The sequence below is a fragment of the Sylvia atricapilla genome, chromosome 17 (assembly GCF_009819655.1).
Source record: "Sylvia atricapilla isolate bSylAtr1 chromosome 17, bSylAtr1.pri, whole genome shotgun sequence".
Classification (NCBI taxonomy): Eukaryota; Metazoa; Chordata; class Aves; order Passeriformes; family Sylviidae; genus Sylvia; species Sylvia atricapilla.
Genome location: NC_089156.1, coordinates 2,693,476 through 2,720,297, shown reverse-complemented (window position 1 = coordinate 2,720,297; position 26,822 = coordinate 2,693,476). Strand labels below are relative to the sequence as shown.

At 39.2% G+C, this 26,822-nt stretch overlaps 1 protein-coding gene across 1 annotated transcript in view; it reads left to right on the top strand.

Moving 5' to 3' along the window:
* The first annotated feature begins 1,584 nt into the window (after positions 1 to 1,584).
* The window catches only part of SPECC1L (sperm antigen with calponin homology and coiled-coil domains 1 like), a 45,609-nt gene continuing 20,371 nt past the window's right edge, over positions 1,585 to 26,822 (top strand). The window contains exons 1-9 of the mRNA XM_066331237.1: positions 1,585 to 1,770; positions 7,036 to 7,195; positions 7,892 to 9,519; positions 10,954 to 11,161; positions 16,943 to 17,016; positions 17,496 to 17,671; positions 18,855 to 19,021; positions 20,643 to 20,734; positions 25,392 to 25,482. Coding sequence (XP_066187334.1) covers positions 1,618 to 1,770; positions 7,036 to 7,195; positions 7,892 to 9,519; positions 10,954 to 11,161; positions 16,943 to 17,016; positions 17,496 to 17,671; positions 18,855 to 19,021; positions 20,643 to 20,734; positions 25,392 to 25,482 — 2,749 coding nt within the window. The 5' untranslated portion in view covers positions 1,585 to 1,617. The remainder of the gene's footprint in view (positions 1,771 to 7,035; positions 7,196 to 7,891; positions 9,520 to 10,953; positions 11,162 to 16,942; positions 17,017 to 17,495; positions 17,672 to 18,854; positions 19,022 to 20,642; positions 20,735 to 25,391; positions 25,483 to 26,822) is intronic.

Genomic DNA, 26,822 nt, shown 5'->3' with positions numbered 1-26,822 from the left:
TTGGTTTTTTAAGGAGTCTCTCATTTCAAGTTCTCTCTCAGTTATTTAATCTTCTGTGAAGGCGTTCTGGTTACTTGTAGCTGTATGGCAGGACTGGTGCATTTTTGACATTGTGATGATGAAACTGCAACAGCAAATAAACTTTTCTGTGTCTGGCAGCTTGCAGAGCTAAAGGGAATCTGGAAGCTATAAACAAATATTTTCAGTGTCTTAAGATGAAGCTTCCTGTTGCTTCTGTTAACAGTACTTAGGGATCTGAGGAGACAAAACTCCTGGAGTTTTACTAACTTTTATCAAAGGCAGAATTGAAATATATTTGTGGGCAGCTGAGGTGGTGCTCAGAAGGAAGGAGTGTGTGCAAGGATATGGTGTTAATTTTGTTTTAAATTAAATTATTTAGTACTTCTGATGACTGTGTTATGTCAAATGTCTTATGTATGCAGTCATCAGTCTGCTTTTTGTGCCTTTGAAATGCTTCAGTTTTTAAGAGATGGAAATGACTGGACATGTTTCATGTTTCAAATCAGCTGTGAGTTATTGGGCTCAGATAAACCTGATCACTGTGAGACTGAAAGCAGAGTGGAGATGTTGTCCTCTTAATCTTCCATCCCATGATATCTGACTAAGGGGTGATGAAGAAAGCAGCTGCCAGCTCTCACTCTTGCAGGAGGAGAAGATCCTGGTGTGTCTAGTCTTTCTGGTAGCCCATGCTTCAAGTTATAGCTGTTCTGTGGCTGCTCTCCTGTTAGTCTGTGCTTGGAATTAGCTGCTGTTGTTATACCTCCAGTTTTCTGGTGTGTTGTGGCTGCTCCTGGTTGGGATAAAGTCAGCTTTGTTTTCTGGACTTTCTTCTGTGCTCGTGGGTGAAATGGCAGTGCTGGCAGTTGTCTGCTGGCAGAGACATCAGGCTGGCCAAGCTGCAGTGTCCTCACGCGGGCTGTGGAACCCAGTGGGCTGCTTCTGGCTTCTTCTTGCAGAGAATCCTCATAATCACATGACTTGGTGTTAAATTTTGTAAGATTCCATGTGTTTATTATTGTGATTTTTAATAATTGGTTCGAGGGAATCTGAATTTTTCAACTTCTTTGGATTTTTTTGTAGAGTAAGTTTTTCTCTGCAGCTGCTGTTTTTCTCTCAGCGCCAGAGTTACTGAGCTGGTGGTAATCTTTTCTCAGATCCAGTGTTGTTGGTAGTTAGGCTGTTGCCTGAACACTCCCACAGTGTTTTCCTTCCCACAGTCAGAAATAAAGGACGTTGCTCCCTAATAAGCCTTTCTTTTGCTGGCTAACGAGTGAACTCAGCAGCATGGGTCACTTATAAAATATCCTCAGTTCAATGCCATTTGTGGAACGAGAACTAAAAAAAAAAGATTATAATTTGGAGTGGAGCTGTAGGAAGTGCTTAGTCCTTAGCAAAAATCCTTTTTAAAAAAAGGCAAAAACCATTGGTCAGTCACATGCATTTTGTTTGGCTCTAATTTGAGGTCTTTGCTGCTCTGGTCTTAAATAGAACATTATATGAAAAAGGCATTGCTTTTCATCTGTATTTTATATTTAAAGTCTCTCTCTTTCTGCTTGTAGATTTGTTTGTAAATGCATCATAAACAGACAGCCCAGAATGAAGAAAGCAAGCAGGAGTGTTGGCTCAGTGCCCAAAGTGCCTGGAGTAAATAAAGCTCAAACAAGTGAAAAAGCCAAACCAGAAAACGGCTCCTCAGTGTCTGCAGTAACAAAACTCTCCAAAAGCGGGACATCGGCATCTCTTTTGAAGGTAATAACCAGCAGAACCTTCTGATTATTTGTATTTTTTACAGTAAAGCTTTAAAAAGGGTAGAATTTCAAGGCTTGTCTTTAATGAAGCTTAGACTAGAGGTTGCATGGGTAGCTGGAGGGAATCTGGGAAGTTCCAGAGCACTGGGCAGGGTGACAGGATCTTGTGTGTCATTCATGCTGTACTTTCATACTGCAGGATGAGATGGAGGGGAATGTGCTGTGCAGGACTTGGCTCTTCTGCAAAAGGAGCAGAGTGGAAGTTGTGTTCTGACGAATGTTGTTTGTTTGGTGTTATGCTTGAACGGTGTCAGTGACTAATAGGATTTGATAAGAGTTATTTACTGATTCTGAGAAAAGAACTAATGAAGTATCTTACATGAGAACTTTTATTTGTCAGTGCAGCTGAATTCTTCTGGCTGTTTTGGCCTTTCTGTTGAAGTTCTGCTTGAGCTGAATTTTCACAAGTTGATTCTTGCTCCCCGAACAAGTTCAAAGGTAGAGGTTTTCTCTTACAGTAGCAAAACAGGGCAGTATATGTAGGAGCATATGGCTTCCAACAAACAATCAGACACTCTGAGGTGTGCTGTGTGCAGTTTTCACCTGGGAGCAACCACATCTGTGTTGGATGGATGGAATGAGCCTGCCTGGTCTGTCTCCTTTTCCTGGCATGGAGACGTGGCTGGATCCAGCTCCTTCTGCTCTCAGCAGCCCAATGTGCAGTGCTGTGCTGCTGCTGCTCTGGAGCAAATGAGCAGAGCAGGGAACAGAGTGTCCAGCTGGGACCTGAACCACTGTCACTGACACACAGGGAGCCACAAAGGCCATTTAAGTAACTGGCAAATAAAGGTACAGAATTAAAGAAGTGCAAGAGCTGAGGTCTCTCTGCAATAGGTCTGCAGGATTACTGGAGTCAAAAGGTGTGTTCCCTTTCTCTTCTTCCTTTTCTTTTATGGAAGAATGGTTAATACTTTTGCTGATGAACTTGCAAGCCAGGTTCCAGGAAGGTTTTCTCCCAGTGCCCCTCCTTTCTTCCATCACCCAATGCATCTTGCAGTTTTCTGAGCTTTAAATAATCTTTTGATGCTTGTTGACAGTACTTTATATTTTTAGAAACCTCTCAAAGCAGCTAAAGTCCTTTGTAGTTTACTTATCAAGTTTCTTATGTCATACCTCTCAGGGAGATAAAGGAGGAGGATGATCTAACACTGAACAGATTTGACCCAGTATGCTTTCACAGTTTTACTTATATTAGTAACACTTCTGGCTGTGTTTTGGTGTGGGATTAGAATTCATGACAATTTATGAGTTTGAGGCACAATGAAAATTTTCTCTTGGTTACTAAGGCTTATCTCAGGTTTATGTTCAACCAGGCTAACTCCTACAGTTGGATGTCTTTTACTTGTTATGGTGCTGTTGTGCCAGCTGTGTGACTCAGTGATAGTGATGAATCTCCTCTGAGTGCTCTCAAAGAAATGTATATAACAAAGTTAGTTGTTTGTGGGGTGTTTTCGTTTACTGGGACTGACAACTGACATAATTTCGGGCTTGAAAGAAGTATCAATAGAAGCTGCATTTTTTAAAGTATTTTAATATCATTTTATGTTTGATATTGTTGATGAAACATTTGGCATATTGTTTTCCTCATAGAAGCTCTAGGCTTGGTGAATCGGTGTGTGTTCTGAACTTCATTTAATATTCTTGGACAAAAAAAAGCTGGCATTAAATAACTTTATTGCAATGCTTACTAATGAATTCAATCCTTTGAGTTGGATATTGAGTGAAAGGCCCCTATTAAAGAGCAGAAATACAGTGCTGTAACAGTCTTCAGTAATCAGTCTACAGTCAATCAGTAATAATGTTGCAAAATGGAAAATTATTTTGTAATTATAGCCTCCTCTTCATGATAGGCCAGTGTTCAGCTTTGGGTGGGCTTCTTTAACTGCATTGTTCCATGCATTTGTCCTTTTTTGTGGAGTTTTCAGAATGTGTGGACAATGAGCACAGGAAGAAAACTGTGGGACCCACCCTTCAGTAGAGCTGAGCCTGTCCCAGGGTTTCTGTTCAGCTGCTCCCCAGTGCCCTTGGTCAGTTCCTTCTCTGTAGTTTCTGTCTCCCACTTTTCCCAGCACTTGTGTAAGTGTTCAGCACCCCACACACATGATTACTACAGAAATTTAACTGCTGGCCACTTTTAGTTAATAATCTGTCAAAGAACACCCTACAAATAATGTATTCTTATTTTTAAGATCATTATTTTTTGACTTCTTCAGCTAATGAGCTTGTGATCCTGCTAACACTCCCAGCTGTAATTAGACAGCAGCTGTACTTCAGACGAATTGCAAAATCCAGTGTCCCTGAAAAGCCAGGACTCTGAGACCAATATTTGAATATTAAAAGTTAGTGTGTTTTCAGTATTCATATGTCTAGGCTTCTATTCTGTTTGCAAAATGCAGTAACTTAATTACAGATTGTTGTGAAGTTTTATGTTTGAAAAACTCAAATGCAGCAACAACAACCATCAAAGAAAATCTTAGGTAGGAATAATTATATATATATAAAAGAATTTGAATGAGATGCAGTAAATAGGGTATACCTGTTGAGAAACTAAGATGAAATGAATTGTATAGGTCATTATTCAAGTTTTGTTGCAATGAAAGAAAGTAGTGAGAGGAAAACAGAATATGAATTGTATAATTATAAAGTGGTTTTTTATACAGAAAATCAAAATAGGTCTGGATGAGCATTTCTAATTATGAGATTTTCTAATTTTTCATGTTTTAATGCATGAGTTTTAATGCTAAGCAGGATGGCACAGTTCTTAGTCAATGGAAAAAAAGTGGTTTGCTAAATATACACCATTGCTTTTGCTTCAATTAAAAAGATATGCTACTAAAATACTTTGATTTTAAAAGTTCTGAACGCTTGCCATTGCGGAACATTAAGAAGAGAGCTGCTGGTTTGTAATTTTTCCAAAGCTTTGCTAAATAGTTTTCTTTGCCAAGAATATAATGTTACAGCTTTGAGAAACTGTTTACTAATTGGCTGCAGAGGAGGCAGTGCCTTCCAACCTAGACCAGAAATAGTTTATGGGTAAGTCAGAAGAATGGCTGTCTTAAATTCCTTTGTTCGGCAAGGACTGCAGATGACTAATGTCTGAAAGTGTGTATTTTACTTAGTGTTTTTTTTTTTTTTTTTCTTCAAGCTGAGTCACATCTTGACCTATTTGGCTTGATAACATGTACTTGTACTCTTAAGTGTCTAAAAGCTTAATCTAATTTCCCCAATCTTTCAGCAGGGTAAAAATGCTGACAGCTCACAGTCTGTTTGAACTATCACGTTTGCAGGAGGGTGGGCAGATGCAGCAGCAAAGCAGAAAATCACTGTTCTGTGCTTTTTTGTAATTCCTTGGATTAGGCAACAGTAGCACAGGGTTGTTTCCTTCCCCTTGTACCCCCATGCCCACAAAATTAATTTCAATTAGATACAAAAGCTGATTAGATCACAGGTAAGCCCAGGTTGTTGTAGACCAGTAGTTTGTGCTCAGCCTGTCCTCCCCACGTGAGTTGGGTGGGTTTTATGGCTTTTATAGCCCCATGACATTTCTGCTTTCCTATTTATATTTCCATTGCCTGTGCCTGTTTGCATGGCTGTGTGTCATGGCAGATCAAGGGGCTGCTCTGACTCCTGGGAGGAAGGAGCCCTTGGAAAAGGCTTGTTTGCACAGCAAACAATGGTATTTTCATAGCAGAAAAGCCAGCTTTAGATGCACAGCAGACTAGATCCTTGGATTGATGTGTTTTCTTCTAGCTTTCATTAACCTTTTCAGAAAGCTACACCATTTCTGACATGATTCAATAAAAACATTCTTGTCCTAGAAGATTTTACCCTTAAAAATTTCTATCTGTAAATTTTCTGTATTTCTATCAATTGCATGCAGAGCAAATATGTTCTTGTCCCAAAGCTCCCTTTTGTTTTGCAGCTGCTCTTTGTAAATGGCACAGATCCCATCCATGTTCTTTCCACAGGGCTGTGATCAGTATCCCTAGCTGTTCTGGAATTGGCACTTGCAAAAAACAGACTGTAGAGAATAGAGTGACATGCAACTATTTTTTTTAAATAAATCTATCTTTATTCTAAATGTATAGAATTTTAATGTCTGCAATATGGTTTTTAACATGGATTTGTGTGGGAGCTGGAAGTTACAAACTTACAGACATGATGGAAATCAACTGGTTAACTTCTATGCACTACCTTTTAGCTGGGATGTTGGAGGAGAGTTCAAATCTGTTGTCCAGCTGAATAATACAGTTGCTCAAGGAATGCTGCTAGCACAGCTGTTTTCTTTTAATTTTTTTTTTTTTTTTTTCTCATATAATGGGACAAATGTTGAGCATATTTTGATTTTCACCATTTGAAAAATTGTATTTTATAAAGTCTGCCAATTAATGCTTAAGAGCTTAGTATTTCTAGACTTTGCTTTATTCTGAAAGAGATATTCTCTGTTTGGGAGTCTGGTTGTTCAGAATCCTGTGCTTGCTGCCTTGTCACATTCCAGGAGGCTTTTGTGGCTAACAGTAGTTTCAGGAAACAATCATATGAGGTTAGACAAAAAGTCCATCAAACAAATACCCCATCTCTTAAAATTTCCTAGAAAAGAGCTTGAAAGCAAGGCAAGGATATATGATGAGGGTGGCTTTTCCCCTGCTTCTCTCCTAGTTTCTAGTGATCTGTAGCTTAGTATTTTGAGCTAGAAATTGTATTTTGCTCATGTTGGATTAATTTTTATTCTTCTTTGATTTGAGCTTTTTGTTGTGAATTTGTCCACCAGAAAACATTTGACCATATTCAGTTGAAGGACTAACTTCCTGCTAATTGGTGGTTTAATTACCTAAGAATTGCCTTCATTTTTATGCATAAGCAAACATTCAGTCAAAATTGAGAAGTTTTATGCTATGTGTTACTATGCTTTAATTGATTTTTTTTTATTATTATTTTTCTCCTTGGTACTGAAAGATTAAGAATTTTTTTTGGGGAGAAAGAAGACTCAGTTTCAATGCTCACTCATATGTAAGGAGTTAAAGTTCCATCTCAGTTTACCAGCTCTGCACAGTGCAGCACACTTACACTTTTCAGCATTCTTGCATAGACACATGACTTGTCAAATATGTACTTTTTAAACCGAAGGAATCTTTAGCAGTAGAAGTGTTGGCTCTGCAGACTTCTGGGCCAGCTGTCTTAAAGCTGCTTCTTCCCTTTCTTTCAGACTAAGAGTAACGATGACCTCTTAGCAGGGATGGCTGGTGGCGGTGGAGTGACAATGACCAACGGTGTCAAGGCCAAGAAGAACTCTTGTGTATCAACAGCATCTTCAGCTCCAGGGACAACCATGAACAGTCTGGAAAACAAGCCCAAAACTATTGCAGGTAAACGGTTATATTGATTCTTAAAGGTGGAAGTTGGGGGGCTTTTTATTTTCATTTAATGTATCGAGGATCCGTGTTGCCTACTGAAGTGCTCATTCAAACCTTGATCAAATCACACACCTTCTGAAATCCTTTGCTGTTTTTAATAGTGTAATTGCTTTTTTGGAGGGTGTTCCTTTTAGGTTTTTTTGGTACTGAATATGCAACTCTTATATAAAATGAAATAATATAATTAATTTAGAGAATTATAGATTTTTTTAAAAAATTGCCTGCTTAAAAAATCCATGACACAACTACTAAATTTCTAAGATGCCTTGTTACAGTGAACATTTTGGATGTTTTATAGAAATAAAGTAAGAAGGCTTTCAGAAACTGTTCAGAAAAGTGAAATCATTTAGTGTGTTATTGATATGGGTTGAAATAGATCTTGCCTTCTATTGCTGTGTTTTGGATTCACTAATGCTTGCAAAGCTGCAAAGCATCTGGAAATAAAGGAGTAATAATCTATCTTCATTTTTATGCAATGAGATGAAAATACAGGAAACAGAAAATGCTGGATGTTGGGTTAATGCTTAGTTCCAATATTTCCTATGAAATGTATTTAGCAGCATGATTCAGAAAATCAACCACTGTGTTGCCTTCTGTGACAGACACTGTATTTTAAATTCATGTTCCTAACTTTCATAATACATACAGGTTCCACAGCTAAGCGTAGCACTTCATCTGGAAATAAAGAGTCAAGCTCTTCCAGGGAGAGGATCCGGGATCGCTCCCGTTTGAGCCAGAGCAAGAAGCTGCCCCTGGCAGGGCAGGGGCCCGGGGACACGGTGCTGGCCAAGCGCTCCCGCAGCCGCACCAACCCCGAGGCCGACATCCGCATGAGCAAGTCCAAGTCAGACAACCAGATCAGTGACAAAGCTGCACTGGAGGCAAAGGTGAATGACCTTCTGACTTTGGCAAAAACAAAAGACGTGGAGATCTTGCATCTGAGAAATGAATTAAGGGACATGCGTGCTCAGCTGGGACTCAATGAAGATCATCTTGAGGGGGATGAAAAATCTGAAGAGAAAGAAGCCATTGTTGTCCATCAGCCAACTGATGTAGAGTCTACACTGCTCCAGTTACAGGAACAAAACACTGCCATCCGAGAAGAGCTCAACCAGCTGAAGAATGAGAATCGAATGTTAAAAGACAGACTAAATGCTTTGGGCTTTTCTTTGGAACAAAGGCTGGACAACTCTGAAAAGCTCTTTGGCTATCAGTCTTTGAGTCCAGAGATTACAGCTGGCAACCACAGCGATGGTGGGGGCACTCTGACATCTTCAGTGGAAGGTTCTGCTCCTGGATCAATGGAAGACTTGTTAAGTCAGGATGAAAACACTCTCATGGACAACCAGCACAGTAATTCCATGGATAATCTAGACAGTGAGTGCAGTGAAGTTTATCAGCCACTGACATCAAGCGATGATGCCTTAGATGCTCCGTCCTCTTCAGAATCTGAAGGAGTACCAAGCATAGAAAGATCCAGGAAGGGAAGCAGTGGCAATGCAAGTGAAGTGTCCGTAGCTTGTCTGACAGAACGGATACATCAGATGGAAGAGAATCAACACAGTACAGCTGAAGAGCTCCAAGCCACACTTCAAGAGCTTGCAGACCTGCAACAAATAACACAAGAGCTGAACAGCGAGAATGAAAGACTTGGAGAGGAAAAAGTAATCCTGATGGAGTCTTTGTGCCAGCAGAGTGACAAGCTGGAGCACTTCAGCCGTCAGATTGAGTATTTCCGGTCCCTGCTGGAAGAGCACCACATCTCCTATGTGATTGATGAAGACATGAAGAGCGGGCGCTACATGGAGCTGGAGCAGCGTTACATGGAGCTGGCGGAGAACGCTCGCTTCGAGCGGGAGCAGCTGCTGGGGGTGCAGCAGCACTTGAGCAACACTTTGAAGATGGCAGAGCAAGACAACAAGGAAGCCCAAGAAATGATAGGGGCATTAAAAGAAAGGAATCACCACATGGAACGGATTATTGAGTCAGAGCAGAAAAGCAAAACTGCTCTGGCATCTACCTTAGAGGAGTACAAAGCCACGGTAGCCAGTGACCAGATTGAGATGAACAGGCTGAAAGCTCAGCTGGAGCACGAAAAGCAGAGAGTGGCCGAGTTGTATTCTATACACAACTCAGGAGATAAATCAGATATACAAGACCTGCTGGAGAGTGTCAGGCTGGATAAGGAAAAAGCAGAGGCCTTGGCCAGTGGCCTGCAGGAAGAGCTGGCACACACCCGCAACGACGCCAATCGACTGCAAGATGCCATTGCTAAGGTAGTGCTAAAAACACCATTGCATTCTAACATCCCGTGTACACAATGACCTCTTGGCCTCTGTAGTGCTTTCAAGAGTAAAAGATTAATTATGGATTAATTGGATTGCAGTTGTGTTAGGACTGATTACTTTATCTTGACTTTTGCATTAAAAATGGTGTCCGCATTTGAAAAAATTATATGGATACACTGAGCTACAGAGGGACTCTTATGTCCTTATGACTCTTATGAAGTTGACAACTTCGCAACTTATTTCAGTGGCCAAACTTAAACAGTATTTAAGATATTGTCCTAGTTTAGTGCTTAAATTGCACACGTTCTGCAAGACTTTATGTGCTGATCAGGTTTCAGATCAAAGTGTTTATTTCCAGTTCTGTTTTCACTCAAATATTTCTAATTTACACAGTAGCTATGTCTAGTAAAAGTATTTACCATAATTTCATATAAAAGCAAGAATCACACAATTGATTTATAGGCACTTAAAGGTGTATCTTCCTGAAGAGACCGTTTATGCCGAATTTATTGTGTGAACTATGTATTAGCTGCAAATCAACATGTTAGTCATGATCATGAGCCTGTTAGAATCAACCTTAATTTGGGATGAAAAATACACTGAAATAATTTTAATAACTGTAGTTAGAGAGTGCTGTTAAAATAAAAAAAGCACTGAAACAAATGACATAAAAGCAGGGTATTTTGTCTGTCAAACTTGGTGCCTGCCAGCCTTGCCCACTCTAAGCCACAACCTAATTTCTCTTGTTTTTCTGACAGCCTATTTTTGCTATTGGGTTAATGTTCCTGTGCCTCTGATCCCAGTCTGTTACTTATGTTACAGTTTTATGAGGCAAGACAAAAAACCTCTTCCTCTGCTCCTGAAAGGGAGGAGTCAACCAAGTCCACTTCTTCCCTTCCCTGTTTTGGTTGTTTTTTTCAATTTAATAGTTTGACAGACTCCTCTGAGAACTGCTTCAAGTCACTGACACACCTCACACACAAATGTGACACTTGCTTAAGGAAATCGCTCACCACACAGGTCCAGCAAGCACTGAAATTGATGCACAAGAGACCAAGCTTTCTCTCTTTTGACAAGAGAAAGGAAGGGTAAAGAGTTTTCCCCCCACCCTGTCCCTTTTCCATGGCAGCTGGATGTTAAATTGGATCAGCTGCTCATGAAACCTCAGCCTTGATACAGTGGTGGTGTTGCTTCACTTGTAGGCAGGGTACTGCTCTTAGGGTACCTGGGAATACTCATATATCCAGCCTGGGAATAAAAAAAGTTTAACTTTGGCCCAGGAAAAGAGTTGCACTAGAAGAATGCATAGTCAAAGGCTTACATTTCCCCTGTGTTTTTCTGGTTGCAGAAATAGATTGTAAGTGTGGTAGTCACAAAACTAAACGTATGTTTAATAGGCAACTAAGATAAATTCTTCTTTAGGTTGAAGATGAATATCGAGTGTTCCAAGAAGAAGCCAAGAAACAAATTGAGGATCTCAATGTGACTCTAGAAAAGCTTCGGACAGAACTAGATGAAAAAGAGACTGAGAGGAGTGACATGAAAGAAACCATCTTTGAGCTGGAGGATGAAGTAGAGCAGCACCGTGCTGTGAAGCTTCATGACAATCTTATCATATCTGATTTGGAGAGTAAGTATGATGCATTTCTCTTGAGAGAAAGGATAATTTAAGAAAAGCTCAAGTAGAACACTGTAATATTGAAAATATTTCCATTTGTCTTTTGTATGTCTGAATTCAAGTCAGACTAGGTTCTTCAGAATCCTTTCGCATTAGGGAAAGAAAAAAATCAAGTTGGCTTAGCTTTTCCAGACCCACGTAGTGTTGGTGTGGGAATAAAAACCTGTGAATAGAGAACAAATATGAAATCTACTAATACTGTTTTCAAGTTCTTCAAAGTAGAAGAACATGTAGTAGAAAACATGTTTACTGTGTACCTGTCTAGCTCTCTGTGCCTTAGTTCCCTCTCTGATCTTGGAGACCTGCTCAGACATTCCTACCACGGGCTGGAATTCTGCAATTAGTCTCCATCTAAATAAGAACACAGGCAACTCTACCCTAGCAAGCTGTATTTGCACAGTGCTACTTAGGGAATTTAAATATCTGTTAGTCTTCCATGTTATTCAAAGATGAAACAAGATAACAAAAAAAAAAAACCAAAACAAAACAAAACAAAAAAAACAAACCACCGCCACACAAAACCCAAAAAAACAACAACAAAGCATGATTCCTTCTAACAACGAGGGAAATATTCATAGAAGGGCTTTTAAATTGGTCTGCTACCAAGAAAAGTTAGTGTCTTAAGCAAGCTAAATGGTTTATTCAAGTTCAGTATCTTCAGACATGGCTGTGAGTGTTGTTTCCCTAAGCAATCTTGCTTTATCTTGAAAGGCAATCACTGCTTCTCTTCACAAAATAGTTATAAAGTTTTATTCTGAATTTTTTTCCTTTTCTGTGCTAAAAGGCAGTCATTTAGGAGCAAAGACTCAAAACGGTTGAGTTTTTTACTCAAAAGTTTTCTACTTGTTGTGTTTTGTCCCTTAACTGAAATACACTCATGCAGGGAACACCACTGTAGTCCAATAGACATTTAGGAATTCCTGATTACAAGGCAGCTCTGATTTTTGGATACTTCTACTTTGTGGGTACAAACCAGCTGTCAGAGATTTAATTTCGACTGGTAAAAACTCTCTCAGACAAACTTCTGCCAGGGGAGAAATTCTCAACAAAAATTGCAACAGTCTTTGTTATTCATTGGTCTTGAAATAGTTTGGAAAATTCATCTGGACCAGCCAGTGTCCTGACGTGATCCTTTGAGGAGAAGCAAGCTGTTGTTTTATGCTGGAAGGAGAGTGGCATCTAGTGGCAGCAAGAAAGGATGGCACCCAAAGAATTGTTTAAATTTTTTAAGGTGTATTTTTTCTGACAGCTTGAAAACTCTGTTGATTGTGGGTTCATAGTTAAACCTCTTACAGGAGTTTTTTCGTGGTGCTCTCTAAGTACTGACAGCATAGAACATCATGAAAAACCTGGGACTTCGAGGTAGTACTTACAACATTTAAAAGATAGAGTTCTAAACACAAAATGGAAAATTATAACTTAAAGATTTTACTAATGACACACTTTGCACTTAGGAGAAAGATGCCTCATAGATGAGGTGGTGAGTGTTCATTCAATTTAATCAACAAAAATAGTAATTTTGGAATAGGAAACACTCCAAGCACTGGTACTTAGGGCATGCTTCACTGTGGGCTTTTCAAACACCAACAAGAGCCACAAGGAACCTACCGTGGGCCATTTTTCACAGTAATCTGGGTATTGAACTGTCACATTTCAGCTGGCAATATGTCTGCCTGCAGAAACAGGGGTCTCTTTGATGTGTGCAGCAGGATGCAAATTGCATTGATGGAAAACACACAGTATGTTCCTGACATCCATCCAGATGTGGTGAGAGCTGCAGTGAGTTGTTACTGCTGGGATGAGGAGCTTGAAGCATAGTGCTTAAAGGGCCTGGAGGGGAAACTTCATGAGGAGCAGCTGAGGTTTGTTCAGCCTGGAGGAGACTGAGGGGAGACCTGCTTGTGGTCTTCAATTCCTGCTCTCTGTGACTGGTGACAGGGCCTGAGGACATGGCTGGAGCTAAGTCAGGGGAGGTGTAGGTTGGGTACCAGGAAAAGGTTCTTCACCCAGGGGGTTGTTGGGCACTGGAACAGGCTCCCCAGGACAGTGGTCACAGCCCCAGGGCTGCCAGAGCTCAAGGAGTGTTTGGACAATGCTCTCAGGCACAGGGTGGGATTGTTGGGGTGACCTGTGCAGGGCCAGGGGTTGGACTCAACGATCCAACTTCCAACTGGGGATGCTCTATGTTTCTATTGTATGTGAAAAGTCACAGTAATAATAAAATAATCCGTATGTTTGATATCCTCCCTGCTGTGCTGAGCTGGAGCAGGCAGTAAGGAGGGAAGGACAGTGGAGAAGGCTGACACTGCACTAGATGGCGTGTTCCCTCTGGGTTTCACTTCTGACTCCCAAAAACTTGCAGTAGTCAGGTGGCCCAGCTGTCACATTAGTCATCCACAGTAACTAAGGGGGAAAGAAAGAACCTTTTTTTCTCCCAAGCAGTTAGTAAGAGTTTGTGAGGATTTTTTTTTTTTTTTTTGAAAAGTTTGACTCCCGATGTGCAGAAAATATTATTTGTAGGTTGGCTTACCACTTCTCAGAGGTTTCTTCTGAAGCACAAAAATCATCATTGCTTGTTCTTTTAGCACAGGTGCACGTATGTTCTCCTAGTCTGTAACTATGGAAGTCAGTAAATTTTTAGGGCAAGGGTAGGTGAGCTAGAAAGTGGATATATTTAATGTTCAGTGAATAGTTCTTTTATGGATCTGACAGTGTTAGTTTTAATTCTGCTATATCTCATTTGAAAAGGATCTTGACAGCAGTTATGAAATGAAATATCTGCATTACCATATTTAGGCCTTTTCTAGCAAAGTGTTGGAAAAGTCAAGAGGATGTTAATTTCTTCTGTTTTTTTAAACATTTTTTGTACTTTTTTTTTGACTAACGGTGGACCCTTAAAAAGTCACCTTTCTTGCTGTATAAACATATTTTCTGACATGATGAGCTCAAAAGCAAGATTAATTTACAAATTGCCTGAGCTTTGGTATTTGTACCCAGTGCCTCTTCATTACAGAAGGAAGCTGGAGTTCTCATACTGCTCTGTGTATTTGTGATTGTGCTGGGACAGCCATTTCTATGCTAAAGAATCAAAATGCTCTCCCAGTATAGGGCATGCCTGTGTAACCAGTACAAAAACTGTGGGAGTGTCCATTGTGGAATTACCTGGGTCAGAATTACTTGGTTTGGTGTCCCTTCCCAGGAACTGTCATGTCATTTTTTCTGAAACTACTGCATGGGTCTGAATATTGTTAGTATTTTTTTATCTTATTTTCCCCCAGAAACTATTATATTAAACAATTGAATGTTGATGTTCATTTTTATTCCATAATGATAAATTCTAACCGCTAGTTACATTATAATTAGTAAAAATTGCAGATAGAGAACATTGTGATACCTTTGCTCTGGTAGCCTTACAAAACTCTTCCTCCCACCCCCTGCCTGAGTTGTGAAGATTTTCTTTACCGTTTGTAGTCTGCATGTCCCATAATCTTTTTTTTTTTTTTTTTTCTGCCTCTTAGGTAGAGGCAAGGCCATGTCAAACTGTGGCTTTAATCAATATCATTTTGTGAAATGTAGGTGTAATTTGATCCTGCAGTAAAACATGAGCTAGCTGATTTGCCATTTCTGATTATCCTATTCATTCATCAGAAGAATCTCCTTGTTCTTCATTTACCCTAACATGTAGTTACTTTTTCTTTTATCTCAGTCTTCTTTGTTGTCTGTGATCCTTCAAGGAAGGAGACTGGATAATGGTAGAAGGTCCTTCCATACTAAAATTCAGGCACATGGAGGTGGAAAGGGTTTGTGTGTGTTAGAGAAGGGTGTGGAGTTTGCAAGGATGCAGAAAGGAAAGATGCCACATGGCAGCCTCTACTTATTTTGACTACTTGAATTTTGTGGTTGTAGTTGGTGGAAGAGGTGAAATCACTTATTAGTCATAATTTCTCACTGCATTTCAAATTCAGTTGCAATTTGGTGGGGGATGTTTTTAATCTCCTTGGTTGACGGGGGAGGAGAGAGAGCACTGTTTCCAGCAACTGCTCTAAACTGCTCTGTATTATTTATGGTACCTGCAGAATATTCAGACCATTGTGTTTTACTTCAAAGCATAAATACACTAAAATTTAATGGTGCGTTTCATAACTCACAGAAGCACAAAACAATGGCACTACACAAGCTTTAACTGTGGGTGCATTTATGGTTTCTGGTTTGTGGTTATTTTTAGATAGCTTGCTTTTAGTAGTACTGCAAATTTTGTTTTTGAAAAGATTTTTTCTTTGAACCGTTTTAAAAATAAAAATGAACATCAACTTGATTTGTTCCAAAATGTATTTAAAGGAAAAGGGGGGGGGGGGCAAGTTTTATAACTTTGGCCTAAAGCTGGCCTCTTAGTTCTGAATTTAGCTCGAACAAGTTGTGTGTAAAGAGACAAGCTAAAAATTGGAGGGCTTTGCTTAAGTATCATAGTAGCATGAGATTTGAGTGGCCCACCCTGTAGGCTTATCTTCAAAGCTTAAAGATCAGCTGGGTGCAACTTAAAATGGGTAGTCTTGCAAGGAGGAGATAAATACAGAAGTATCTGTCTATTTTTAATCTTCCAACTTTTCCAAGTTTGAAAGGTTATCATGTTTTCAGGCCAGCTGAGGTTTATATGGTTCTTGTAAAGAAACTGTGACTTAAAAAGCACTCCTACTTGGGGTTATTCAGGAAGGTTTTATGTATTGAACAGCCAAAAGGTATTAGGCACCTTCAGTCATGCTGTGGAAAGAGCATTGCTAATATACAGGAAAAAATATTTGTTTCCAGCAGGTGTTGAGATAATGAATCTGAGCAACAAAATGCATTTAGTCAGTTTCTCCATAATTTTTAAAGTTTTTACAGTCACACGAATGCTATAAAAATAAACCGTCCTAGAATCCGAGGATCAGTGAAGTGACACACTGATTAGAAATTTATGCCGTGTTCTTCTTTATTAGTTGATTAGTTTTAAGAATGGAGGAATCAATTACATTGTCCTTGTGTATTGAATAAAGTCACAAATGAATAATAATTGCAGTAGCCAGTCTGTCAGACGCCACACAGGAGCTGCTGGCGATCGGGCTGTGAACCCTTTTGTGTCACTGCTGACAGATTTAGGGGAACATCTCTCTCATAACATGAGCCCACAGACTGTTTGGCTTTTTACTGTAAATATAGCTTGCTTTGACCTCAAATAGTACCTTGATAGACAAGAATGTCAGATTCTTGGGGGCACGAGTTCAGTTTTATCCCTGTGGAAGGCACGGCTGGGAGTGTTATGTCAGCTGCTTTGTGGCAGGAATTAAACTGTGAATCAAAAGGCTTCATGTAACTGCAGCTTATGTTTGAGGAGGGAAAACCTCCAGACATTGATGTCTTTAGGATCCTTTCATGTTAAATTACCTACCTTGTTTACTTGCTCTTTGTTATTGCTTTGTTGCTTTAGTATTGTGATTTGGGACTTGTACAAGAATTGAGTTTGCTTATGCTGCTCCCCTTTACCAGTCACTGAGGAGTGTGTGCCTATTAACACCCTCTGGCAAATTATTCCTTCTCAAACTATGTTTCATCAGATGTCTTTGGTTATAAAAATGTCTTCTCTGAGTAACTCTTCAAAAACATTTGCAGGTCTTTTCAGTTACTCATTTTTAAGTCATTTTTAAGTAAATAAATCCCTGACTAAGATCTTACAGGGAATTTAACTTTTTTCTCCAGACACAGTTAAAAAGCTTCAGGATCAAAAGCATGACATGGAAAGAGAGATCAAGAATCTTCACAGGAGACTCCGGGTAGGTAACAACCGAAAAAGTCAATAAATTGTAAGCTTAGAATTTCCTGAGACAAGCATATGAAATTGTGAAAAGATAATATTAGATACAGTGCCAATAAAATAATTATTCTGAAAGACAGGCATCATGGGAATATATTTACTAACCTACAGACACTAAACAACGCAAAAAATTTCTCAGTGTCACAAAGATATGATGTCGGCCTGAGAGGAAAATGTTCTTGTGTATTTTGATGTGGAGTTTAATATAAAATATTTTTCTCCTTCACTTTGAACATTTTGTCTCCAGCAAAGAAATTCATGACTTTCAAAGTCTAGTTATTTCCAGCAAAACCTCTTCAATTTAACTTATGAGTTAGCTCATGTCTAACACTGGACAAGTGCCTCTGTCGTTCTGTAAATCGTTTCCTTTAACAGCATGAGAAAACGATGAGCAATAAGGTTAACTTTTATTTTTAACTTCCAAATGGATGCTTCCAGGAGGAGTCAGCAGAATGGCGCCAGTTCCAGGCAGACCTGCAGACTGCAGTGGTGATAGCCAACGATATCAAGTCCGAAGCCCAGGAGGAGATCGGGGACCTGAAGCGCAGATTGCACGAGGCCCAGGAGAAAAACGAGAAGCTCACTAAGGAGCTGGAGGAGATAAAGTCACGCAAGTATGCACATGACAACAGGGATGTAGGGTCTCTTTTGTAGTTTTGGAAATCCAGTTTTTTAATTATTGAGGCTCCAGAAGTTTGTAAATCCTCTCACTGTGAAGATCTGTATTTCAGCCAGCTGCTTTATGCTGCTGTCAGCAGTCAAAATAGGTACACTTACACCAGCAATATTTGTTTCTTTACACTGTATACTTAATCCACCCAGGGTTTTACGAAAGCAGCTTGAAGTGCAGGATTTTTCCAGTTTAACAGCTAAAAATGATTTCACTTCCCACAGTGTGAAAAACAAGCAGTGTTGGCTTTTATGTACCATCATTAATATTTCTTATTAGCAGCCAAGGCTTTTGGTGTGGTTAAAAACACAGCTGGGTTTTTACCTGAGAAGAAACCTTCATCTAGTTCTACATATAAGTTACACGGTTTTCTTTCCACTCCTAATTAGAGGTGCTTTCTCTATAAAAACAAAAATAATCCAAATTGTGATGTATTGTGGCTTGAATTAGGTGCTCCAGATATTTAGAAACTGAGTTATATATCTTTCAGAAGTATTAAAGTCCTCAAATAGGAACATCTTGGACAGCACCATTTGAATCCTGACTATGTTGTCTCTAGGGGTCAGATATGTATATAGCTTACAGTAATGATGGTTTGTGCATGGATGGGAATTTGTTAAAATTTACATTACATTTAGCCCAGCATCTGGTATGATAGGAGATAGCACAGGCTGTGAAACTCGGGGAAAAGCTGATGCTGCCTAAAGATGTATACCAGAAATATATTCTTACCTCCTTAGTATTAAATTGTTTTCCATTTATTCAGGTGGAAAAAAATTCTCCCCTCTGAGATGATTATTTTCATGTAGAATGATGAAATCCTTAAGTCTCAGTTTTTTCCATCCATGTGTGTATGAGATAGGAGGAGGAATTAAGCCTTCTATCAAATACTGTTTTGATAGACTTTTTTACTAGTTGCTGAGCTCTGTTGCTGACAAATAGTAGGAACTCACAGTGATAATTTGGGTTGATAACCTGTTTCTGAATTACAGTGGAAAGAAAACTAGGTTAATGTAATGACCCATTTGGACCATAAGTTTTAATTCCGCTTCAGTTCATGTTATTTTAAGACTTTGCCTGTTAGAATGTTTTTTAAATGCCCTAAATGAGCAGCACATTGACTTCAGGCAGGAAGAAGAACGTGGTCGAGTGTACAATTACATGAATGCAGTGGAGAGAGATCTGGCAGCTCTGAGACAAGGAATGGGCCTGAGCCGCAGATCCTCCACCTCCTCAGAGCCAACTCCCACTGTGAAAACGCTCATCAAGTCCTTTGACAGTGCCTCCTCCCAAGGTGAGTCCAGCAGCATCAGCTGCACTGGCTGCCCCTCTGCACGTGTTACCTGGGCATCTCTGATGGCTCAGCTCACTCACAGGCAAACTGCTTTATCCTGTCATGACCTCCAAGTGATGGCTGAAGCAAACCAACCCAAACTGGATTGCAGAACAGATTGTTCACTGCAGTTAAGTGCAAGCATCCTTTTTTTGTCTTGTCTTTATTTTTCTCTTTGCTGTCGCATTGCCAGTGACTCATATGCTGGATGCTTTGATTCAGTGCTCCTGTATATTAGAAATACATAAACACATATGACACACATAATTATAGCTGGGAGCACAGCTGATTTCAGCCCGATTATTAAAATGTGAACCTAATGTACCAAATTAAGCATTTTAAACGCCATGTAATAGCTAGAGCTGAGTTTATTTCTTTTAATAACTTGTATCTTATATTCAGACTTCTGATGACAGTTAAAAGTAAGGTCCAGCCAGTATCACCTATTGAAAGATATAGGAGATATTTTCTAAAATGAAAGGAGTCTCACTCTTGAGACAACGGACTTTACTGTGTTTCTGATTGTGGGAAGAAGGGACCAGAATAAGGAGTCAAAGTAATTATTCTGAAATGAGAAACACTTGGGTTTCACCTTTAACTGCAAGCATGAGACCTTGTATGGATTAAAATATTTCCCTTGCCAGGTCTTTGTGTTTTGACTTTCATGTCCCACAAAATCACCGTAAGTGTCATGTAAAAAGCTTGGTGTGAAGCAGACTGTGTTGGCAGAGACAGTACAGTACTGTGCACAGCAAAGCTGCTTTTCACTGCTTAGAACCAGAAAGGTTAAGATACAGAACCATCTCTGTTATTTAACCATTCTGTAAATGCTTCTATTTCCATACTTGCTCGTTTTGTTCATAGGCATTTATCGGTTTTTACTTTTCTAGTGTTAATTTAAAAGGGGTTTTTAGTGTACTACTGAAGGAAGGCGCTTTCTTGCGAGTTAGTTTAGTTAAATGATAAATTCCCTCTCCTTTCTTTGAAATCTTTTATTTCAAGCTAGTATCTCCCTTCTACCTCAGCATTCATGTCTAATCATGTTGTTAAATCATCAGATCACTGATTCACCAATTTAGAATTTTTCTGTTTTCAAACATTTCTAAAAATGTTACTTGTTTAATCCCCAAATTTAAGGTATATAATAATCTACTCCCTGTGGACTTTGATTAGAAACTAGAAAGCAGAAGCAGGTGATATAAGTTTATCTTTCTTGTATTACTGGCAGAGCCAGGAACCTGCTGCTATGTCTTTAACTGTCTGAAGATAAGAGAACTAGTAATGCCATGATTTACATCTGCCAAGGTAATAGTATCCTGCACCTTAGCCTTGTCCACCCCCAGCAAACTCAGGCTTTTACCACAGATGATAGAAAGACAGCAAATGAAGGTAATTGCAGGGGAGTAAATGTGTAGGCATACTTTCAAATGACTTTTCAGTCAATTGCTAATTGAAATTCTGAGAGTGTGATCTGGTAAAACTAGTAATGTAAAGTACAAGGTGAGGGTTGGCTTTAGCATCTCCTGTTGCGCTGTAGAACAGCATCATGCTCACAATGGCTTCCTTTCCATGTTCCTCCTAGTTCCAAGCCCTGCTGCTGCCACAATTCCTCGCACTCCCCTGAGCCCAAGTCCCATGAAAACCCCCCCAGCTGCTGCTGTGTCCCCTATGCAGGTGGGTGTTTTAAGACTGCACTTAATCCTTCTCTGGGAAGAAGATTGTGTGAAACTACGGGTGGTAAGGTACAAATACTGGCTGACTTGCTGGGGAAATAATGATAAAATGTTGCCTTAAGTAAGTAATTACTAAACTCTTCAGTCTAACAAGTCTTTCACTGAGAAGCACCTTGGAAATTTGGAAGTTCTTGTTAAATATTTGCAGCCATTGCTATTCCTGTGCTATTAAAAAGCCTGAGAAGAAGACTGTATTTGCATTCCTTAGTTTTAGAGTTGCTGTTTGTCAGTTCTTAGTCCTGTGCCCGGCAGGGAAACAGCAGTAATCCCCTTTGGCAGTGGACTAAGGTCTGTGCAGAACTGTCAGCAATCATCAGTATAAGTGTATCTTTCATTGCAGACCTGACAAGGGAGGATTGAAATAATTGCGAATTTCTGATCTTTGTTCCTTTTGCACTGACTGAGTTTGGCCAGTGGGTGATGGTGCTGTGGATTTTGTGCTGTCCCCTTTGAAACTTTGTCTTTTTGCTCAGCTGCTGCAGCAGCCTGGGTGCACTGAGATGGCATTGTCAGGACTCTGATGTTCAGCTTTGTAGATCTTTGCTGGTTTGATTATCTCACTTGCTGTGTGAAGTGAGATTTTGGCAGAAGCCAACAAGTTGAAGGGCAAAGCACATGGGACCAGATTAATAAAGAAAAATCAAAGAAGGTACTTTGTTTTACTCCTTTAATATCCATAGTTCTCCTGTTGCCTTCAAGATATCGCTATCCAAAAGTTCCAAAACTTGATGTTCACTGTAAGTCAGTGTAATGGTCTGGTAATACAGTCTCTCTGCCTGAACTGAGGACTTTATAGCCATATTAGCTTTTAGTCCTCAAGGAACAATACCTGGAACAGACAGACTGTTCTCCTGTTCTGAGACTAGTGCAGCTTTTATTCATTTAAGAGCAAATTTCATGAAAAAAATAGATAGCCTTAAAGCAAAGAGAAAGAATTAAATGGCTTTGGGGAGAGCTTCTGCTACTTCTTGTGGTTCAGTCACTCTTGACAGCAGTTTTCTAAATTAGTCAAATATGACGAGTTCGTTGACAGATGCTTTGTTCCTATTGATCTGTCTTTATATTTCTGTTTATTTCTGCACTCTTGTAGGAGGAGGCAGACTTAATCTCATGTTCCAAAGGGCTGAACCAGACCTTTGGCAGACAGAAGACTTTTTGGGGAAGCCTAAAGGCTTATCTCACTTTATTTACCTGTAAATTAACCATAAACCAAAGTAATCTCTTAGAATACTGCAAAGCTGCTCAAGTTTATAGCTCTTGTTTGATGTTCTTGATCTGCCAGAATTACTTGAATTTTGAATTCGACTTCTGGTGTAGACCCAAGTCATTAACAGCTGGATACTCATTAGTGGGAAACGTTGCCTGAAAAACAAAGGGGAGGGTGTGTAAATGAAAACAGCTTCTATTGTCTTTCTGAAGATAGGTGGTTTTCTTCAAAGTGCTTGTAATTATCCAGAAGGCAGTTGGGTTTCATGACCTCAGTTATGTGAATATTTTCTGCACAAGTGAGATGGGGGTTGAGTTTTCTTTATTTTCATATTGCTGCCTCATTTTCTACTGTTGTGTTCTTATGTATATTTTTGAAAAATTTTTTGTTTGTGCTCTCTTGCAATTAAGAAGCAAGAAATTAATAAGTAATCACAGTGTGAGCTGACCTATTGCTCCCACCTTATAGAAGTCATCTATGGTTGAAGGTCTTTGAGGAAAGGTGGATCTCTCTATGGGTGTTGCAGTGTTTATTATCTTGGTTGCTTTTAAACGCTGTCATAGGGAAATATTTCCATGGGCACCTACTGAGAAACTGGCACAGTGTTGATACTTCCATAAGATGGATTGGTTGCAAAAACATTGTCCAGTACACATGCATCAACCATGTGCTTTGTCTTTGGACTGTGTCATGAATTTCCTCTGTCTCGAAGAGTTTTTGTTTGCTTGGTTTGTTTTTCTTTACAGCTGTGTGTGTATGTATAATGAGACAGATTCTTGGATATATTTTGCAACTCAAAACAAACAAACAAAACCCTTTCTGGCTTCAGGTCCAAGCCTGCACTGGAACATAACTGTGTTTTACTATGGCTCTTAGCAGTACTGCAGAACAATTTAGGCACAGAGGTATGAAGAGAATGCTCTTCAGAATGTGAAAACAGCCCCACTGGGTTAGCCCAAAGCTTAGCTGGTCTGGTATGCCACTGGGAGTGACCAAAGCAGATGCCTAGGGAGGAATATAAGGACAAGGGAGTATATCTGCTGCTATCCCTGGGTACTTTGTTTTGCTGTTTTGTAGCTGGAGGGCTCTCTGAAACAGACATGGTTTCAGATTTACAGGTTACCACTGAATGTCCTAGTTTGCTCTGAGCATGTAAACTTCCAGGGTCCAAGCAATTTATTGTAAAAGATTTCCTATATCTTAACTAGCCAATATGTGAAAAACTGTGTTTGTTCTGCAATTGCCATGTGTAGGTGCAGTGGCCTGAAGTGCAAAGTGATGAGGAAGAGGTACCTTCCTCTAGTGGTGATGGTCATGTTTCCTTCCATAGCTTCCATACCTGACACAAGGATGATGAGTCAGAAGCCAAATTTTTGGAGTTGAAGTGATTAGTTCATCCTGCCATAATTCTGTTTCAAATTTAAAGCATCTCCCAGACACCTGTGCACTGCTGCATAGGTGAAGGCAGGTGAAAATAGCTAAACGTCAGTTGGTCCATGTTCCTGTGGTTTGCAGTGCATCAGTCACTGTGTTACTGCTGTAGCTGTGAGATGCAGAATAAGGCACTAAGCAGTGCAAGGGAGTCCTGTCTGCAGGGCCAACAGGAGCAAAGACAAAACCAGTTGGTTTCATTGCAAAGAGACCAATATGCAGCAAGTTCTCAGCTGAATGATAAAGCTACTTTCTGACAATATCCATCAAGGATGTTTGTTTTTAAGGGATAAAGGTATAGGGTTCTCCAGCTCTGTACATACCTGTGTTTCTTGGCTGAAGCTCTGTACTTCCCTGTCTCTGTAGTGCCAGCCCCAAAGCTAACCAAAATTAAATCTTTTTGTTTTAGCCTCATTATCTATTTTAGCTGTTTCCTGGGATGGGGAGATGCAATGAAATGGCTCACTTTGGTACAGTTCTTGTCCTTTAGTTAGGAAATGTTAGGTGCTTTTTTAGGTGGGGAAGTGTGAAATAGCAGCTCCTAGGGGAAGCTATTGTGGACATTTCTGTGCATGGCTCACAGTCACTTTCACCTGCACATTTAAAGGTATAATCTTTGTTGTGTATGTGCAGGACATTGGATACAAAGAGATGAAATTCTTCGTTCTGTACGTTGGCAGTAGTTCTCTCCATTTGATTTCTAGCACAAAAACAGAATCCTAGTTTGATTCTAACTGATGAATAAGTAGCCCTGTAATCCTGCCTGTGCTATGGGATGGTGTGAAGTATATACTGTTAACTTGTTTTAATCACAGTTCTGGATTTGTCTGTCTTGCCTACATAATTTGGCATGAGAAACGCCTGACCTTTAGTATTTTATGAAGATAAGACTCATTTAATCTTGGGCCTGATGGAGACCTGAAAGAGTTTTCAGGATAAACACATTAGTGGACTGATTATGAAGAAATATTGGAATCTAATAGAAAGGACAGGGTGAATAAAGAATGAACTATAATTTGCAACAGGCTCTTTGAAATGATTAATTTGAAATAATTGTGGATGATCCTCCATGAGTCTTCAGCAACTGAATCTGTTTCAGTAACTATAAGAGTAATTACTGCTTTGTGCAGTTTACTGTGTGAGACTAAAATGCTTATTTTAGTCCTATTCAGTGCTTTCTGAATTGTGTCTACAAGTCTTAACACAGCTGTGATCATGTGCTTGCTAAAAGCCATATATTGCTAAATGTTTATATAGAATTTGAAAATAAAATGCTCAATTTGTAGCTGTTTAAAGGAGAACAAAAATTAAAGTGACCTGAGAAGGCAAAAAAAATCATATTTATATTTTATTACATCTTTGGCAAATAATAAAATGTGTCTCTCCCACTTGTTCCCAGAGCATCTCAGTTAAACATGTGAGAACAAAAGCTCTTGACATTCTGAATAAACCCCATTTTTTCAGTAGTGTTTTTCTTAGCAGAGAGTACTTTGGGTCACTATAGCCATTCTCCCAACTTGCCAGGAAGAGGCACAGAGCTGTAAAGGCTTAGGCTAATAACACAAGTCATACACTAAACCCTTGGCTTTATATAGGGCATTCTGTTGATTTAAATAAACACATCAAGTTTAACCAGAACATTTGTTCAAACAAAATATAAATGAGGGTGAGAATTAATACAAAAACTGTGAGAGCATTGACAGCCTTCGTTTTTAACACTGGTCTGAGAAACAAGTCTCAGTTAAAAGAAGTAAATGTTACAGGATCAAGGCATAGGCAGATTGGCAAAAGTGAAGGTTTTTAAAGTAAAGAAGGAAACATTTTACAAGATTCCTTTATTTTTGTAGTTCTTTAAAATCAGTAAGAAGGTCATATCTGAATTTCTGAAGCTGATTCTGCATTCCCACATTTGTTTTTTTACCTTCCAGTTATGTCTGACACAAGTATTTTTCCATTTCAGAGGCATTCCATAAGTGGGCCAATCTCAGCTTCAAAACCCCTTGCTACACTGACAGACAAAAGACCAAGCTATGCAGAAATTCCTGTTCAAGGTACTGATTCAAGTTCATTTTAACTTTGGTTTTAGCACCTGTTATTGATAATTTTGTAAAAAAATTGTTTAGTATCCAAAGCATGATCATGTTACATACTTTTTATTATCAAATTATATTAATAGGATCATAGACTATCTCATGTTTAAGTTCTTTTTACTTGTGTTTCATCACATGTGATGGTATAACATCAAGATGCTTTTTTGAATTTCCAACAGAACCACAATTGCATGCTGATAACTTGGTATTATTCTGACAAGTTTTAATGTGTGCATAAACTAAGATCACTTGTAAAATCAAGATAAGATGATTTCAGGGACATATCTTGCAGCTGTCCCAGATATTAAAAACCCCACCTCTGGGGTTACAGTAGTTGTGTGGTCGTGGGTTTTTTAACCCCCGAAAACAAAACAAGGACAGTGGTTGGCATTGTACTGCATGTGAATAATAAAATAAACTTATTAAGTATTGAACCTTCAGGAGCCAGATGAAAAATTGAATGGAATCGAGTGTTGATTTATCTATTTCCCAATATTCCCCTGTTCTGTGAACTTTGTTTTGTCTCTCAAAACACTGCTCACAATGTGCTCTTCCTGTGAGAATGAATGGCTATCATGTGTTGGGTGTAGCTCTCTGATTTATGCCTGCTTTAGGGGCTTTTTGTGTGTAGATGTTTCTCAAGATAATCCCCATATGACTCCAGGCTGAATATTTCCTCTCAATTTGGTATTCCTGAGGTCTGATGTTTTCTAAAGGGTTGGGATTTTTTTTTTTCTGTAGCACTTCATAATAGTCGGTATGTGCCAGATTTCCTTCTTGCTTTTGTTGAATCCATATTGAGGCTCTTTGTACAATGCAGCTGCAGTTTTAATTTTAGAAACTTTGGTATTTTTAGGAATATTGGAATGCCTTTCCAAGAAGATAATACAGGATTCTTTAATTGTTACAAAGTTCAGGGGTAGACGTAAGCTTAAACACAAAATGAATGGTATGTTTCACATGGCTTTTGTGGGCTTTTTTTCCAATCAGTGAATGCAGGAGCAGGACTGTGTTCCTTCCAATAGTGAGGGTGCCAGACAGAATTTCTGTTTACAGCCATACAGATAAACTTTTAGTGTAGCTCTCCAGCAGTGTATATTTTTTATGTCACATTTTCAACTAATAAATGGGGTTTCACTTTTCTTAATCCTTGTTTCCATGAGGTTTTATATTCAAATGACTGTCTTCTAAGGGTTTCTACTTAGGAGTATGTAAACTTCTTGTTTGCAGTTTTTACTTGAAGGAATATTTTGTACTAGGAAATAGCTTTGATTTATTGCTATAGAAAATTAATTTTGTTG